Consider the following 12,587-nt stretch of genomic DNA (forward strand, 5'->3'; position numbering starts at 1 on the left):
ATACTTCCTGCTAGCTTTAAACGCGATGCTTTTATGTTTTCTCTGTTCATCAATTTGGCACACGATACGCACAAAGATAGAAATTTTTCAACAAAAACTCCGTCTGAATTGACCTGAATAATGATTAGAGGGCAAAATGGGAAGGGGGATGACGATTTCACGAGGATCAAAAATCAGAAAGCCGATGAAATAGAGGCACGGCGAAGGATAATAGAGAAAAGTGCCGAAAAGAAGCGAAGATTACGTCAACAGCACATTGAACGCAAAGAAGCATTAGAAGCGGAAAAACTACAATATGCCAAGGCGGCTGGTGATGTAAAAATTCGGCAGCTTAAACGCACGCAGCGACTAGTCGAGGAGCTTGCACGTCGTAAACGTAAAAGCGCAATTTTCCTTTAACTCGTTGTTAAATTGTTGGTGTATATGCATTCATGGAAAATTAGAAGCTGCAAAGATGCACACAATGCATATAATATGCAAACATATACAAAATATGCAAAGTACAATACTCTCTATAATGTTTTATGTTTAATGTTTATTATAACTATAACGTCTATATGCTTGTAATTATATCCATAAAAATATGAATTTGCATAAATAGCCGCAGTCTATTAATTATAAATTTACTTACTGTGCACCTATTAATATAATACAGATATCGAACTGCAAGAGTCATTAAAGAGTAGAAAGATAAAATCTGCTGTTCCATCTGTATGTAACGAAGCTTTGGAGAAGAAACACGTAGAGTTGATAGAAAAGAAGACTCAGGATGAACAGATACAAACTTCTAATCTGTCCAGCCCGTGGGATGTCGAGGAAGATTTTGAGATAAAGCAGCGGCAGAAGAAATTAAGTTACAAAAGAGATCTCCAGAACCAACTCCTAGATAATCGACGGAAACTGCGTGAGAAAGAGGAGGAGAAGCATCGCGAGCGAAAGATAATGGAAGAAGTTGGCGAGACGATGCACCAAGAAAATTTGAAAGCGGAGAAGAGGAAGAAAGAAATAGCTGCTTTGATGGAGGCTGAGAAGGATGCTTTTTTAAAAGCTCGACGATTTTGGAAAGAGAAGAGGAGGGAGGTTCTGAAGCAGGAACACGACGAGATTTTGCGAATCATCGCTAAAAGGGAGGCTTTGCAAAAGAGGGAAGCTGAAGGAAAGGTTCTACGAAGACGTCCATTCATTGGCACTGAATTTTATCTTAACAACGCACCTGTCTTTTTTAGGCCGACACTCAGGCAGCTAAGGACGCTATGTTAGAAAAGATGATGAGTAAATTGATGGAGGAAGAGCATAAACGAATAGAACGGGAAGAAATTTCCAGGGAATTATATTTGGTAGAGAAAGAACGCAAACTGGCGGGTGAAGCGATTAAACTGGCGATGAAAAAGAAACGTACTGCGAGACAACAACTAGAAGAGATGGTGAGATTATGGTTGCATCGCGGAATTTCTTCTTTTTTGTTTTTCATTGCGCATTATCTTTTTATACAATACGCGTAAGAAATGTAACATCGCGTATAAAGATTGTTAGAGGCTGTAAAATGAACAGGCAAAAACTCAGAGAGCTGTGGCTGAAAGGAAGGCGAAAGAAAATGCGATCGACGCTGCTTTCGCCAAGTATTTGGCAGATGAACGAAAGAAACAGGAGGAAAAGGAAGGCCAAAAGGAGCAAGCACGACGCGAAAAAGGTGTGTAAATCGCCGTTGATATCAAAGATATCGGAACTAACGTGGGTAAGCTTTGCCATATTTTATTTGTAGTCGTCCAATATGGAAATGAATTGCGCGAGGCTATAGAGCAAAATAAAACGCAACGTTCGAAGGATGCAGGAAAGATAAGGCGTGAAATTGATATTAACGAAACTAAGTGTCATTCGGAATCTAACTTGGAGGCAGTGAAATTTCAGCAGGCAAAGAACAACGTGCTTTAAATAGAAACACTGAAGATGAAATTAAATTTTTAATTCTACAGCTATTTATTGGTATACAGATATATACAATGATGCGCGAAAACCATCGCTCTCGCGGTTCTTGCGGCTCTCGTCATTTATACAAAGTCCGTGTAAAAATACAGCAGCCCCATCTTATATTGGATATTAAGTACATGATAAATTAACAGTCTCGCCTCGGGCGTGTCCAGTATCGAAAAATCGGACGGGAACAGCTAACTAACGAGTTTCGTTCTGCCGATCGGATTTTTCTTGGCAATCGAGGCAATTCTCGAGCGATTTCTTCTACCATTTTTACCCCTTCCATTTGCAATTTTTCATTTTCGATTTATAACAATTGTCATGTAATATCAAAACGATCGTTTCAATTTCTTTCTTCCTTCTTTTTCCGTCTTTCTTTCTCTCTCTCTCTCTCTCTCTCTTTCACTCTGTGTTAAAACATCTTCGGCGTAAGAAGGGGTTGAAGTAGCGAAACAAGTAGCACTCGAGCATTAAGAATAACTATAAGTACGAATGTTAGTTTTCTCGGTGACTGGCTAGTCGCCATAGTCGCTTACAAACTAATATGATCGGTCGATCGTTCTCATCTCTTCTTTAAATGACGAGTAAATTAACATATCTATCGTTAAAACATTATACACTTGGAAACGGTACAGTAATATTCGGAAATGAACTCGTGAAACGTATTCCTGAGATCGTAGAGAAATTCTTTTCTCGGAAGATCGTCGTTCAATGGATGATCGTAATGATCGTAAACTTTAAAAACTGAATACTATTGTAAGTTGTCTATTTGTATTCCTTATACGCTACGTGAAATCCTTATCTCCACGTATCGAAATTGCATCTCGACGAATGGTCCTGACCTACGGTTCTTTCTTCCAGCGAACTAAAGAACCTTTATGGAGAATTTCTTAAGTACGAAGCGATAACGAGGGAGGGAATTAGGCGACATGGCCACTGGCTCAGAACCGGTCAAGTTCACGAATTTAACACAGATTGGTCTTAAAAGTAAAATCACATTTCCTTTGATAACCCATTTGCCTACATCGACTCGCTACTCTTATTTTCTCTTTCGACCGACGCGGTTTTCTACGCGTCGTTTCTTCTAACTTTTCTCTAAGAGAAACGAAGAAAGGAAGATGGATCCAAGAATTTTTTAGCCAGTCGGAAACTGCAGTCGCACTAGTTGATTCTTCTCTGTTTCGTTTAATAAATAGTACCGACTATTCGAGTAAACGTTTCTGACTAAATAATAATCGCTTACGATTTACGTAATATTAGGCCAATGGGTTAATTAAATATTAGTCGCGTAACACATATTGAACGATCGACTCTCAGAGATTGCAGAGACTCGATCGCAATCCGCTTACGCCTGTTAAACGTGTATATAAATTCACGTAAAAGTAAAATCACATATTCTTACGATTTAAGTACACGTACGCACGTATGTATACACACAAGCAGATTTTTGTTCATTTATTCGCAGCAATCGGCAAAATACTCTACTGGTTTTAATCAGAGGTGGGCAAACGAAGCGTGTCTCGATGGTTCTTTCGCGTTATAACGATATACACGTATCATTTTACGCGTAATTCCCTCTTGTACGATACGTTATGGCAGTATTTATCGCAGCGTGTTTTACATTAATGAACAACGAAAAATAGATTTGCCCACCTCCGTCCCTTAACGCTAATAATATCTCATCAACGGTGAACAAATCTGGTCAGAAATTTCCTGTTGCTCTTCGTCAACGAGACCAATCACGACGCCTTCTCTCGGCGTCTTAACGACGATACAAGCGTTTTTTTTCTTTTTTTTTTTTAACACATAACTCTCGCAAGTCTCTAGTACGTTTCGCGGAAGCTATTCTTCTTGTTTCACGAAACCATAAATGTTACCGGATATTTCAATAATGCTTGCGATCGATAAGATCTTTATATGGTGGGTCAAAGTAATAGAAGCATCGGGTAAATGCTAGAGTATTCTGAGAAAAACACCGTTTCTGTGGAGTGGAATGAATCGAAGCAAATAACAAATAACATTAACAAACGTTAGAATAAGAACAAGTAGTTTCAACGAGGGAAATAAGAGGAACATAGATTCGATTGGATGGAAAGAGATTTGGAGGAATCGTTGGAATGTTCGACGGGCACAGAATCGTTTCGTTAAGCGATATTGACTAATAGCACCGCAGAATAGTAATGATAAATCATTTCAATACGATTAAGCTACAGCCGTTTTCCCAGTAGGGTAGACAGTCTCTGAATACACACTGGGAGGAATGAAACTCATGGAAATATAGCGAAGAATGCGTGTCGTTAATTCTCGTATCTTTTATACAGTCTCAAAAATATAAATAGCTCAACGAGAGTCTTGCCATCGCTTATCCACTGGAAATGCAAATAATCCGGCAAGTTTTACACCGCGGTTAGGAATTGCCGGCGAATAGGAACCATGAGAATAGTACGTTAGATTAACAACAGCAAGTGCAGGCAAAAAGTATCAAGTTGACGATAGACGATCTTTAAAGAAACTCAAAAAGGATAGACTAGCTTCAACTATCAACCGCGATTTACGTTCTCAAAGATTCTTCTCTTATTTTTTTTTTTTTTTCCAAGAGAAACTTCGATTCGTCGCTAGATCACGAATTCCTTAGCAAATCGTGTGTCTGCTGACTTCCTGTTTGTCTCACGAAAAACCATCACCAAGGAAAAGCAAGAAGTTTTCTCTTCGATCGCGAGATTCTTTTCGTAAGTTTCGAACAGCGGTGTACGATAGGCACGATATAGTAATAGTTTTAAGTGTTTTTCTTTCTCCCATTCTCTTTCTCTCCGTTATTCGTCTCCAAATAAGACGATACATCACTCTAGAAGTCGCATCTCACATCGATCGAACGCTGATCCCTTAATTGTTATTAAAGCTGCGATCGCAAACGAATCGTAATCTCGTGTTTCCGGAGAAAGAACAAATTTTTCTGCGCGCTTTTCGACAAGCGAAAATAGGTCTGTGACTTTTTGTCCCTTGCGCCATCGATACGTCGATGCGCACGGCTGCGGTTAGTCTTCTCTTTTTTTTTTCTTTTTTTTTTTTAAAGTGAAATTTGGCCCCTTTTCTTTGGAAGAAGAAAACTTGGCTTGAATCGTTCAACTAGCACTTCCATAGAACGCGCGGATCGTTTCGGTGATCGATCGTTACATCGTAATACGAATTCGACGATTTACGAGGTGAATTATTCTGAACGTACGACAGATATGTCGTCTTATTACTAGGAAGACGTGAAAAAGAGCGAAAGCGTACGCCATATGTGTATGCGTGCTCCTCGTTATTAGATACCGATAAAAAAATAAATTCCAGCACAGTAGAACGGAAGAAGCTCATTTGGGGTTGCGTCAACGTTTATGAAAACACGCCCAGCAGCCATTAGACTAATACGATAAAACGGTTTGGTTCTTCGAAGTTCGATTTCACTAATAATAAATATCTTCTTCTTTTGATTCTTTATTCTGTCGAGCGTTTTTTAACGATCGACCAGAGCGGTTAATTATATTTATCATTAGCGAAACTGAGGCTGAACCACGGGATAGCATGTAAAAGGTTTTCACATGTACCTATCCTTCGCGACTTCGGCGGACGGGATTCTTCGACGTATCGATTTCTTCGATACAGATCTTTTTTCTAAAAAGATTCCTCTAAATAATGAACAGATCTAAGCGTCTCTGATTCACCGTGGTCACGTGTCCGAGAAGAGGAACTCGCTCTCGGACAGTAACACCTCGAGATCGGAAGGAACGGTATGGAGATCAGAATTGGCTGGCTCAGGTAAATCACCCGCACTGTTTCCGATTCCTGTAGGCGCTATTTGTCTGGCCCTGCCGATTCTGACCCTGTCCTTCTTTTTCGCTGTCCTTAGAAGAACACCGGTTCGTGGAAGCTTCGGCCTGCCATTGACGTGTGTCGTGTTTGGCGCCATGGCAGGAACCTGTGCTACCTTGTCGGATTTTCTCAGTTTCACGCTGAACCTGAAGGGAGGTTTATAAACTACTTGCAGCTTCGCCCTCTCTTTTCTTGTCCCTGAACTTGCTGGTGCTTTCGTTTCTTTAGATTCGGTTGGTCTCCTCGAAACCGCTTGCCTGGTCGCAGGCAGTCTGGTTCCTGCACCAGTCAGACCCACAGGAGTAGACTTGCTTTTCGGTAAACCAGTCGCGTTGCTTCTGCCAGTTTCCGGCCGACATTGAGAGGATGCCAATAACCAGGAACGTACTTTGCTTTTCGGATCGGCGTTTGGCTCGGTTTCTTTCTCAGCCTGGATAGCCGAATAATCGATCACTTCTTTCTTGTGTTGCTTCTTACGCTTTCTTTTCTCGTTGTCCGCGCCGCTTACGTTGCCACTCGAATTCTGCTTATCTCGACTTGGGAAGGTCTTCTTCCGTTTGTTCTCTTGTATCATCGCAGGCGTCACGTCTGCTGATCTCTTCCTAGCAAAGTCCTCGGCCGCGTTCGCCGATATCCTCTTCGCCTGTGATTGCGGTTGTTTCTTCTTCTTCGATGCATCCTTGCCGGATTTGTCCGCGTTTCCATGAGAATCCTTATGCTTCCGGTGTCTCCTCTTCTCTCTGACTTTTCTGCTGAGTGGAAGCTTTGCACGTACAGCCGGAGGATGCACCGTCACTCCCTCCGTTCCCTCCGGCGGAAGACGCACAGTTTCCGTCGTTGAGCTGTGTATTATTGTAACTGACTTGAGTTTCAGGTCCGGCCGTTTGCCCAGTAATCGCATGCTCGCCACCTAAATTCAAAGAACGAGTCGTAAAGTATTAACGATGATATCAAGTGGTTGCGTGTTCTACCGTTACAGGTATTGATTTAGGCAGATGTTAGCGGTGAAATGTACGAGGAAAATCAACTACGATACTGCTGATAGTCGTACGATCGCGTGTTCGTTACACGAATAGTTATACGAATGCTGGAGGATTTATGACGAATTAGATACAAAGGTACAACGATGTTTTCAACTAGCGTGTGTTACAGATGCTGCAGATACAAGACTCTACTTTCGTCTGTTCCTAGACTTACTCTCGACACGTTTTTTATCCGCGCGTTTCCTCGACAGTCTCTGGCGTAAAAATGATTGGTATCGGTATTATATAGTAAACTGTATTTTTCTAAAGAACAATTCGAACGTGTATAGAAAAAATAACAAGAATAGAATGAAAATTAACGTTGAAGATTAAAGGAAGAATTAAAGTAACGCTTACCAATAGCGATACAGCAGCCACAATGATAAAAGCGGCTGCGTACCAGTGGTCAATTATCCAACGACGGAACGTGGCTAGACTTTCGTCGGATAAGAGAAGCTTCCTTAAGGTTGCTAAAGGACCACTTGGATCAACCTGTAGAACAGTTCGTAGGTAAAAAGTATCCTATCATCGATAGATAAAGTCTGTATCTACCGCGACGAAGCATCTAAATAGAGAAAATCGAAATTCGATTTAATCTACTTTGGAATTATTGCTCAAAATAAAAATCTGGAATCGCTATAAATATAAAAAAGTATTGATGCAATGAGAACATGAAATCTCACGAAGATAGAACTTTAAAAATTTTCTATTTTCAGTTTGGTACCACAACGTAGTAACCGTATTTTCTTATTCTGTATCACAAGAAAAAGAGACAAGATTTGCCATAATATAAAGAGCGAGTATGTACGAGTAAGCGTTTGCCTATTTATAGCTCGGCTACTATGATAAACTCGCCGTATGATAAAATGTCATATGGTCGTACCTCTCGACATTTTTGGAAGACGTCACAGTATCCGTTATAATCATTGCACGGTGTTCCAGGCTTCGAGAACATGTCCGGAATGTCGTAGGGTGGAGAGTTCCAATCAAAAGACGACCTACACGCGTAACATCGATCATCGATATATATTTATTTTTAACATTATAAAAAAATATAAGCGCAGAGAAAAATGCGGTTCATAACGTACAAGCAAGGTTGATTTTCTCCGGGTAGACGACAACATAGTTCACAGGCTTTCGTCGGTGGATCATTTGGCCCGGGAATGCACTGGCAAGATTCCAATCCGTATGCAAGGCATATACTACCGGTGCACTCCTATGAAACAAGGAAAAAGGTAAACGATGCATATGCGGAAAAATATTTCTCCGTCATTGTCTGGATTTCACGCTCACCCCCATAAAACACACAAATTCGCGATTGCAGATCGTCTTGTTGGGCTTGTTGATGGAAGGAGGACAATACGGTGATCGACCGTCGCAGAAGCTTGCGTCGCGACATCCGTTGTCGTCTCTGCACTTGTCTCCGAATCTTAAATTGCACTCTGCAGTACAACATGGACCCTGAAAAACGATAACACGCTTTTAATTGCTGCAATCCTGGAGTTCTTTCGCTTTTAATTAATTATTAATTAATTAATTCGCTTTTAACATATGAAAAGATCCTCGAGGTCATATGGAAAGAATACGACGAGTCTATTTGAAACGTATGTTGTAATATATCGTATCCTGCGTTTACGTACTTGACTAGGACTACAAATGGAACCCGGTGTGAGTGTACAGGGTGTCTCGCCTGCTGGCGGATAACGACGTTGGGGAAAACAACACGAATCCCTGCAATCTTCTTCCCATCCGCAGTCGCACTCTTCACCCTCTTCGATGACACCATTGCCGCATAATGACACTTGCGGCTCTGGAAAAACATACACAGTTTCCTCAGTTTCTCTCTAAACGTGTACATAAATGCGCATATTAGGTTCAGCAATAGGTTCATTCGCTTCTGCTTCAAAGACTACGAAGCGTCGTATTTACTTTGACGATTATTTCCATATAAAATTCTTCTAACTCGTTTATCTCGTTTCTCCGTAAATTTATATTATCCGAATTTATATTATAAAAAATTCGAGAGTTCTCGTCTCTGCATTTTCTAAAAATATATATCTACATCGGTGAAAGGCGAATGAACTTGTTGCTCAACCCAATATATACACTGCCATAAGTATTAGGACTTATTCGTCGCATTTGTCAAAAAAATCGAACAAATTTTATTCTATTTAATATTTCACGTTATAAGACACATAGGGCGTATCGGAAATCACAGCGATGCAAAAATCTTGAGAATTCGCAGCTATTAAAAGCATCCAAGTCCCAATAATTAATTAAGTTATAAATTTATTTTATAGGAATTTTTTATCACGATAAACGCAGAATAACAGTTTCTTCGTGCAAATTACTAGTAGATTGATTCGATCGTCGATACGATACGAATGAAATGACAGATCTTATAATAAAATGATAGCAGCGAAAGGTATTCAATTTATATTAAATATCGCGTGTCCTGATATCTATGGCGGACCGTTTATGCTCTAAGTTTCCAGTCCTTACGAAGGATATAGTGAAAGCGGGGATCCGCGGAACGACTTTATCGCTGGAGGAAACTGTACTTAAAAGTTTCGACTATTATTCAGGATAGATATATTCGGTGGAAATATCGCTACGTTAAATAACTTTCGATTGGAGGAACGCGCGCAACTATAACGGACGGGTACATTCCGCGAATATTCGATATTCGACAGGGGATATAAAAGTAACGAGCCAGAGACTGACCAGTAAAGCAACCCTTCGGAGAACGAGCTTTGCTATTCAAAACTGGGTTTATGGCACTCAAGCTACATGGGCTGAAACGATTATTGTTTCGCTTGTCGCCGCTGGTAGCACGAGCGAACATAATGAAGTTTCCATCCTCTCCGCCGGGCGTGCATTGTTCCGGATCGTGCTGAAACAAAGTAAAGTGGCGCCTCGTGTTACGCGCGTATCGACATCGACAGTCCTAGAAAAACGAGCAGAACCGTCAAACTCGTCTCTCCTCTTTCTCTTTCTATGCGCCTTGCTTGGCACGAAAAACGTATTAACATTAGGAAGCGGTCGTAATGTCTCATCTAGAAGCAAGAACGAGACTGTGTACGCGTACGTATATGGAGTAAGTAAATTCAAAGCAGCCTACCGGTGAGCCGAAGTTGTGACCGATCTCGTGGGCCAAAGTGACGTGAGAAACGGCGGGTGGTACGTGCTTGCCGTAATTCAGCAAAGTCACTATTCCGGTGTTCAGCGACTTCATACTGCCACGATAGTGCTGCAAAGTTTATAGTACATTTTGTAGATTTCAAGGTGTTCGATGTTCGTTTCGAAAGGAAGCGGCAGTGAGCTTCGGATTTCCGAGTTTCGAGGCTTCCTCGGTGAAAGAAACGAAAAAGGACGGAGAGTCGACCGATAGTCGATTTCTATTTCATCCTTCGTCTTTGGAAATTGTATGATTTCTATTCTTTATTGTCATTTTTGCTTCGGATATTTTCGAAGAAAGTTTAAAATTCATAGGAATTTTGGTCATTTTTGCGAAATAGTTTACCGTATCGGTAACGATCTATGAACTCGACAACGTCCTCGCAATAGCCTCTGGGCCTAAAGTACAAATAAAACGATAATAAAAATTCTAATAACCTGGTAACATGGTGTCTCCTCCTTACTGTCTATTTTATAAATTTTCGAACGTATACAACGAGTATAATATTTTTTGGAATAATTTGTAGTTACGTTATACTACGATATATCATTACAATTATATATATATATATATTGCAATATTTTTTTAATTCACCGTAACAACAAGCTTACCCCGTTCTTTTCGCAGACTCCACCAGCGTTTTTCAAATCACCGGTCCAAGCTAGTCCAAGCGTTCCCATCTCGAAATCCCGATACGTGAACATGTAAGCTAAGCAGAACGCGTCGTAATCCTCTTCTGCAATGAACAAGACGAACCGGGGGATTTGCAATCGTTCGGGTGATCGATCGGATATTTCTTTCGCCGCAAACAACAATCGGCTGGCGTTATACGAAGTATCGTTAGAAGGAAGATTTATTTACCGGAGAAGAGCTCCAGATACTTTTCCACGCCGTAGTTGCCTGGGAATCGATAATTGGGATCTCTCAACGCGTCCTCGCTGTGAACTTTCACACGTTTTATCATGAAGCTGATGTTGTCAGGTCTGCCGTCCTGGTTGAAATCTAGCAACAGCAACGTGTTCTCCTTAGATGCCTGGAGTCGGGACGAGGTACATACGTATATCGTTCGCGGACAGTGCATACACAACGTTGGCGAATATTTTATGATCGTAGTTTCTTGTGAAACTGGCTCGCAACGAACTTACGCTCGGTACTTAATTGTCAAATGGAACTACTATTGTTAACGAAATTTTACAAGTCACGCGCCTTAATAAATTCCTTAATAAATGTTAGCGTAACGCTAACAAGTATGATATTGAAACAGAGAACTACGGGTTAGGGTTACAAGAGTTACAGTTGATGATAGTTCTATACAACGTAAAATCGTAAGTTACGCTTGTCACCCGTTAATCGACCGATATTACCGGTTAGTAAACAACTATCGTGCAAGAGAGACCAGTTTGGAAAATGCGCCTATGTACCGATTACGTATAACTAATTACGTACAATTGGCGAGATTTTTATCACGACAACGAACATTCGAGTTCTCCAAAAGCTGCGAGGTTTCCACCGATAATTCTTCAAGATCTTAATCATTTTCTAATATTCAGTTTGTCAGGCTCTCCATATTCTTTCGCAAGCGCGCTAATTCCTATAAACGTTCTAAGAATATCGGCTCCGGACTCTGATACTAAGAAAATCGCCGAACTTCCATCGCGCTATAAAGAACGCGAGAAACGAGTAAGAAATTTACCAGTGTGCTTATAAATGGAGTTGACCCTTTGCACGTGTCTCGTCATCACCTCGATGCAAGCCTCCTCCGTGCCGTATCTCGCGAAAAACTGATGATCCGCTTGCAGGTACAGCATGCAGGTAGTTTTTCGCGGATCCACGGTGGCACGTTTGTGCAAATGCCTAGCGATACGATCACCGTCGCTGCTTCTAAAAAGGAGAAAAACGGCGAGTCGCGAATTTCTTACGGCACCCGGATAAGCGCGGCTTATCCTTTTTTCGTAGCGGTTCGCCCGAGACCGACTACCGTTTCGTGATTTTTATGATTTTACTCAGAACGAAACGTTACACGATACGAAACGAAACGGACCGTGTTACGAGAAGGGACGAGCCCTGCTCGAACAATTTTCCCCGACCGTTTTCTCTCTCGCATCCGACACTCACGTTTCCATACGTGCTGCGTTCTTATCTCTGTCCAAGGTCAAAACTCGTGCACCGTTTTCCTTCGAGTAGAGAGCTTGCCTCTCGCCGAGCAGAGGTTCGTAAAGCGTCCGAGAGTCGTTCCCATAATCATGTTCGCCCCTGAAAAAGTAAAGATACGGTGGTATAACGATATGTGCATGGCGTGCGGACGTGATCATTGCTTTCGTTGCACGCGGAAGCTGCTGGTACAAGGAGCAAGGAAATTATGGTAATTATTCGGAACAGCGTACGGCTCACTGATTTCGGTGAAGTATGTTGTCAAGCTCGATACTCCGAGTAAACTTCTTTCCACGTAGAGAAACCCGTACGAAATCGTATACTTGAGTTTCCAGGGTAACTATAACTTCTTAATTTATGAAACACAAGTTGTGTAATCAATATCGTATTTATTAAATGTCTTCGTAATGAAT

At 41.2% G+C, this 12,587-nt stretch overlaps 2 protein-coding genes across 3 annotated transcripts in view; one reads left to right on the forward strand and one right to left on the reverse strand.

The window, feature by feature from the left end:
* The first annotated feature begins 123 nt into the window (after nucleotides 1-123).
* On the forward strand, nucleotides 124-4,041 carry LOC126869998 (meiosis-specific nuclear structural protein 1-like). Its single transcript, XM_050627295.1, has 4 exons — nucleotides 124-1,161; nucleotides 1,227-1,424; nucleotides 1,552-1,690; nucleotides 1,763-4,041. Exons 1-4 carry the CDS (start codon nucleotides 943-945, stop codon nucleotides 1,930-1,932), a joined length of 726 nt encoding a protein of 241 aa, XP_050483252.1. The 5' UTR covers nucleotides 124-942; the 3' UTR covers nucleotides 1,933-4,041.
* A 971-nt stretch (nucleotides 4,042-5,012) lies between these two features.
* LOC126869964 (disintegrin and metalloproteinase domain-containing protein 10-like) overlaps nucleotides 5,013-12,587 on the reverse strand; it is a 55,026-nt gene continuing 47,451 nt past the window's right edge. The window contains exons 6-18 of one of the 2 annotated variants that reach the window (XM_050627209.1): nucleotides 12,139-12,276; nucleotides 11,717-11,904; nucleotides 10,885-11,025; nucleotides 10,635-10,759; nucleotides 9,967-10,095; nucleotides 9,570-9,738; nucleotides 8,486-8,655; nucleotides 8,139-8,306; nucleotides 7,934-8,061; nucleotides 7,729-7,843; nucleotides 7,203-7,337; nucleotides 7,021-7,060; nucleotides 6,405-6,733 (exon numbers count right to left, since the gene is read on the reverse strand). In XM_050627209.1, the coding sequence (XP_050483166.1) occupies nucleotides 6,537-6,733; nucleotides 7,021-7,060; nucleotides 7,203-7,337; nucleotides 7,729-7,843; nucleotides 7,934-8,061; nucleotides 8,139-8,306; nucleotides 8,486-8,655; nucleotides 9,570-9,738; nucleotides 9,967-10,095; nucleotides 10,635-10,759; nucleotides 10,885-11,025; nucleotides 11,717-11,904; nucleotides 12,139-12,276 (1,843 nt within the window). In that variant the 3' untranslated portion in view covers nucleotides 6,405-6,536. Of the gene's footprint in view, nucleotides 6,734-7,020; nucleotides 7,061-7,202; nucleotides 7,338-7,728; nucleotides 7,844-7,933; nucleotides 8,062-8,138; nucleotides 8,307-8,485; nucleotides 8,656-9,569; nucleotides 9,739-9,966; nucleotides 10,096-10,634; nucleotides 10,760-10,884; nucleotides 11,026-11,716; nucleotides 11,905-12,138; nucleotides 12,277-12,587 lie in introns of both variants that reach the window. The other variant, XM_050627208.1, reaches the window with a different exon arrangement.

The sequence above is a fragment of the Bombus huntii genome, chromosome 10, assembly GCF_024542735.1.
Source record: "Bombus huntii isolate Logan2020A chromosome 10, iyBomHunt1.1, whole genome shotgun sequence".
Classification (NCBI taxonomy): Eukaryota; Metazoa; Arthropoda; class Insecta; order Hymenoptera; family Apidae; genus Bombus; species Bombus huntii.

Excerpts from the sequence above, each read along its gene's own strand:
- LOC126869998 (XM_050627295.1), top strand. The coding sequence starts at position 943 with ATGGAAGAAGTTGGCGAGACGATGCACCAAGAAAATTTGAAAGCGGAG. Across the intron at positions 1,162-1,226 it reads AGAGGGAAGCTGAAGGAAAG|GCCGACACTCAGGCAGCTAA; the intron begins GTTCTACGAAGA and ends TGTCTTTTTTAG. Across the intron at positions 1,691-1,762 it reads GCAAGCACGACGCGAAAAAG|TCGTCCAATATGGAAATGAA; the intron begins GTGTGTAAATCG and ends TTTTATTTGTAG.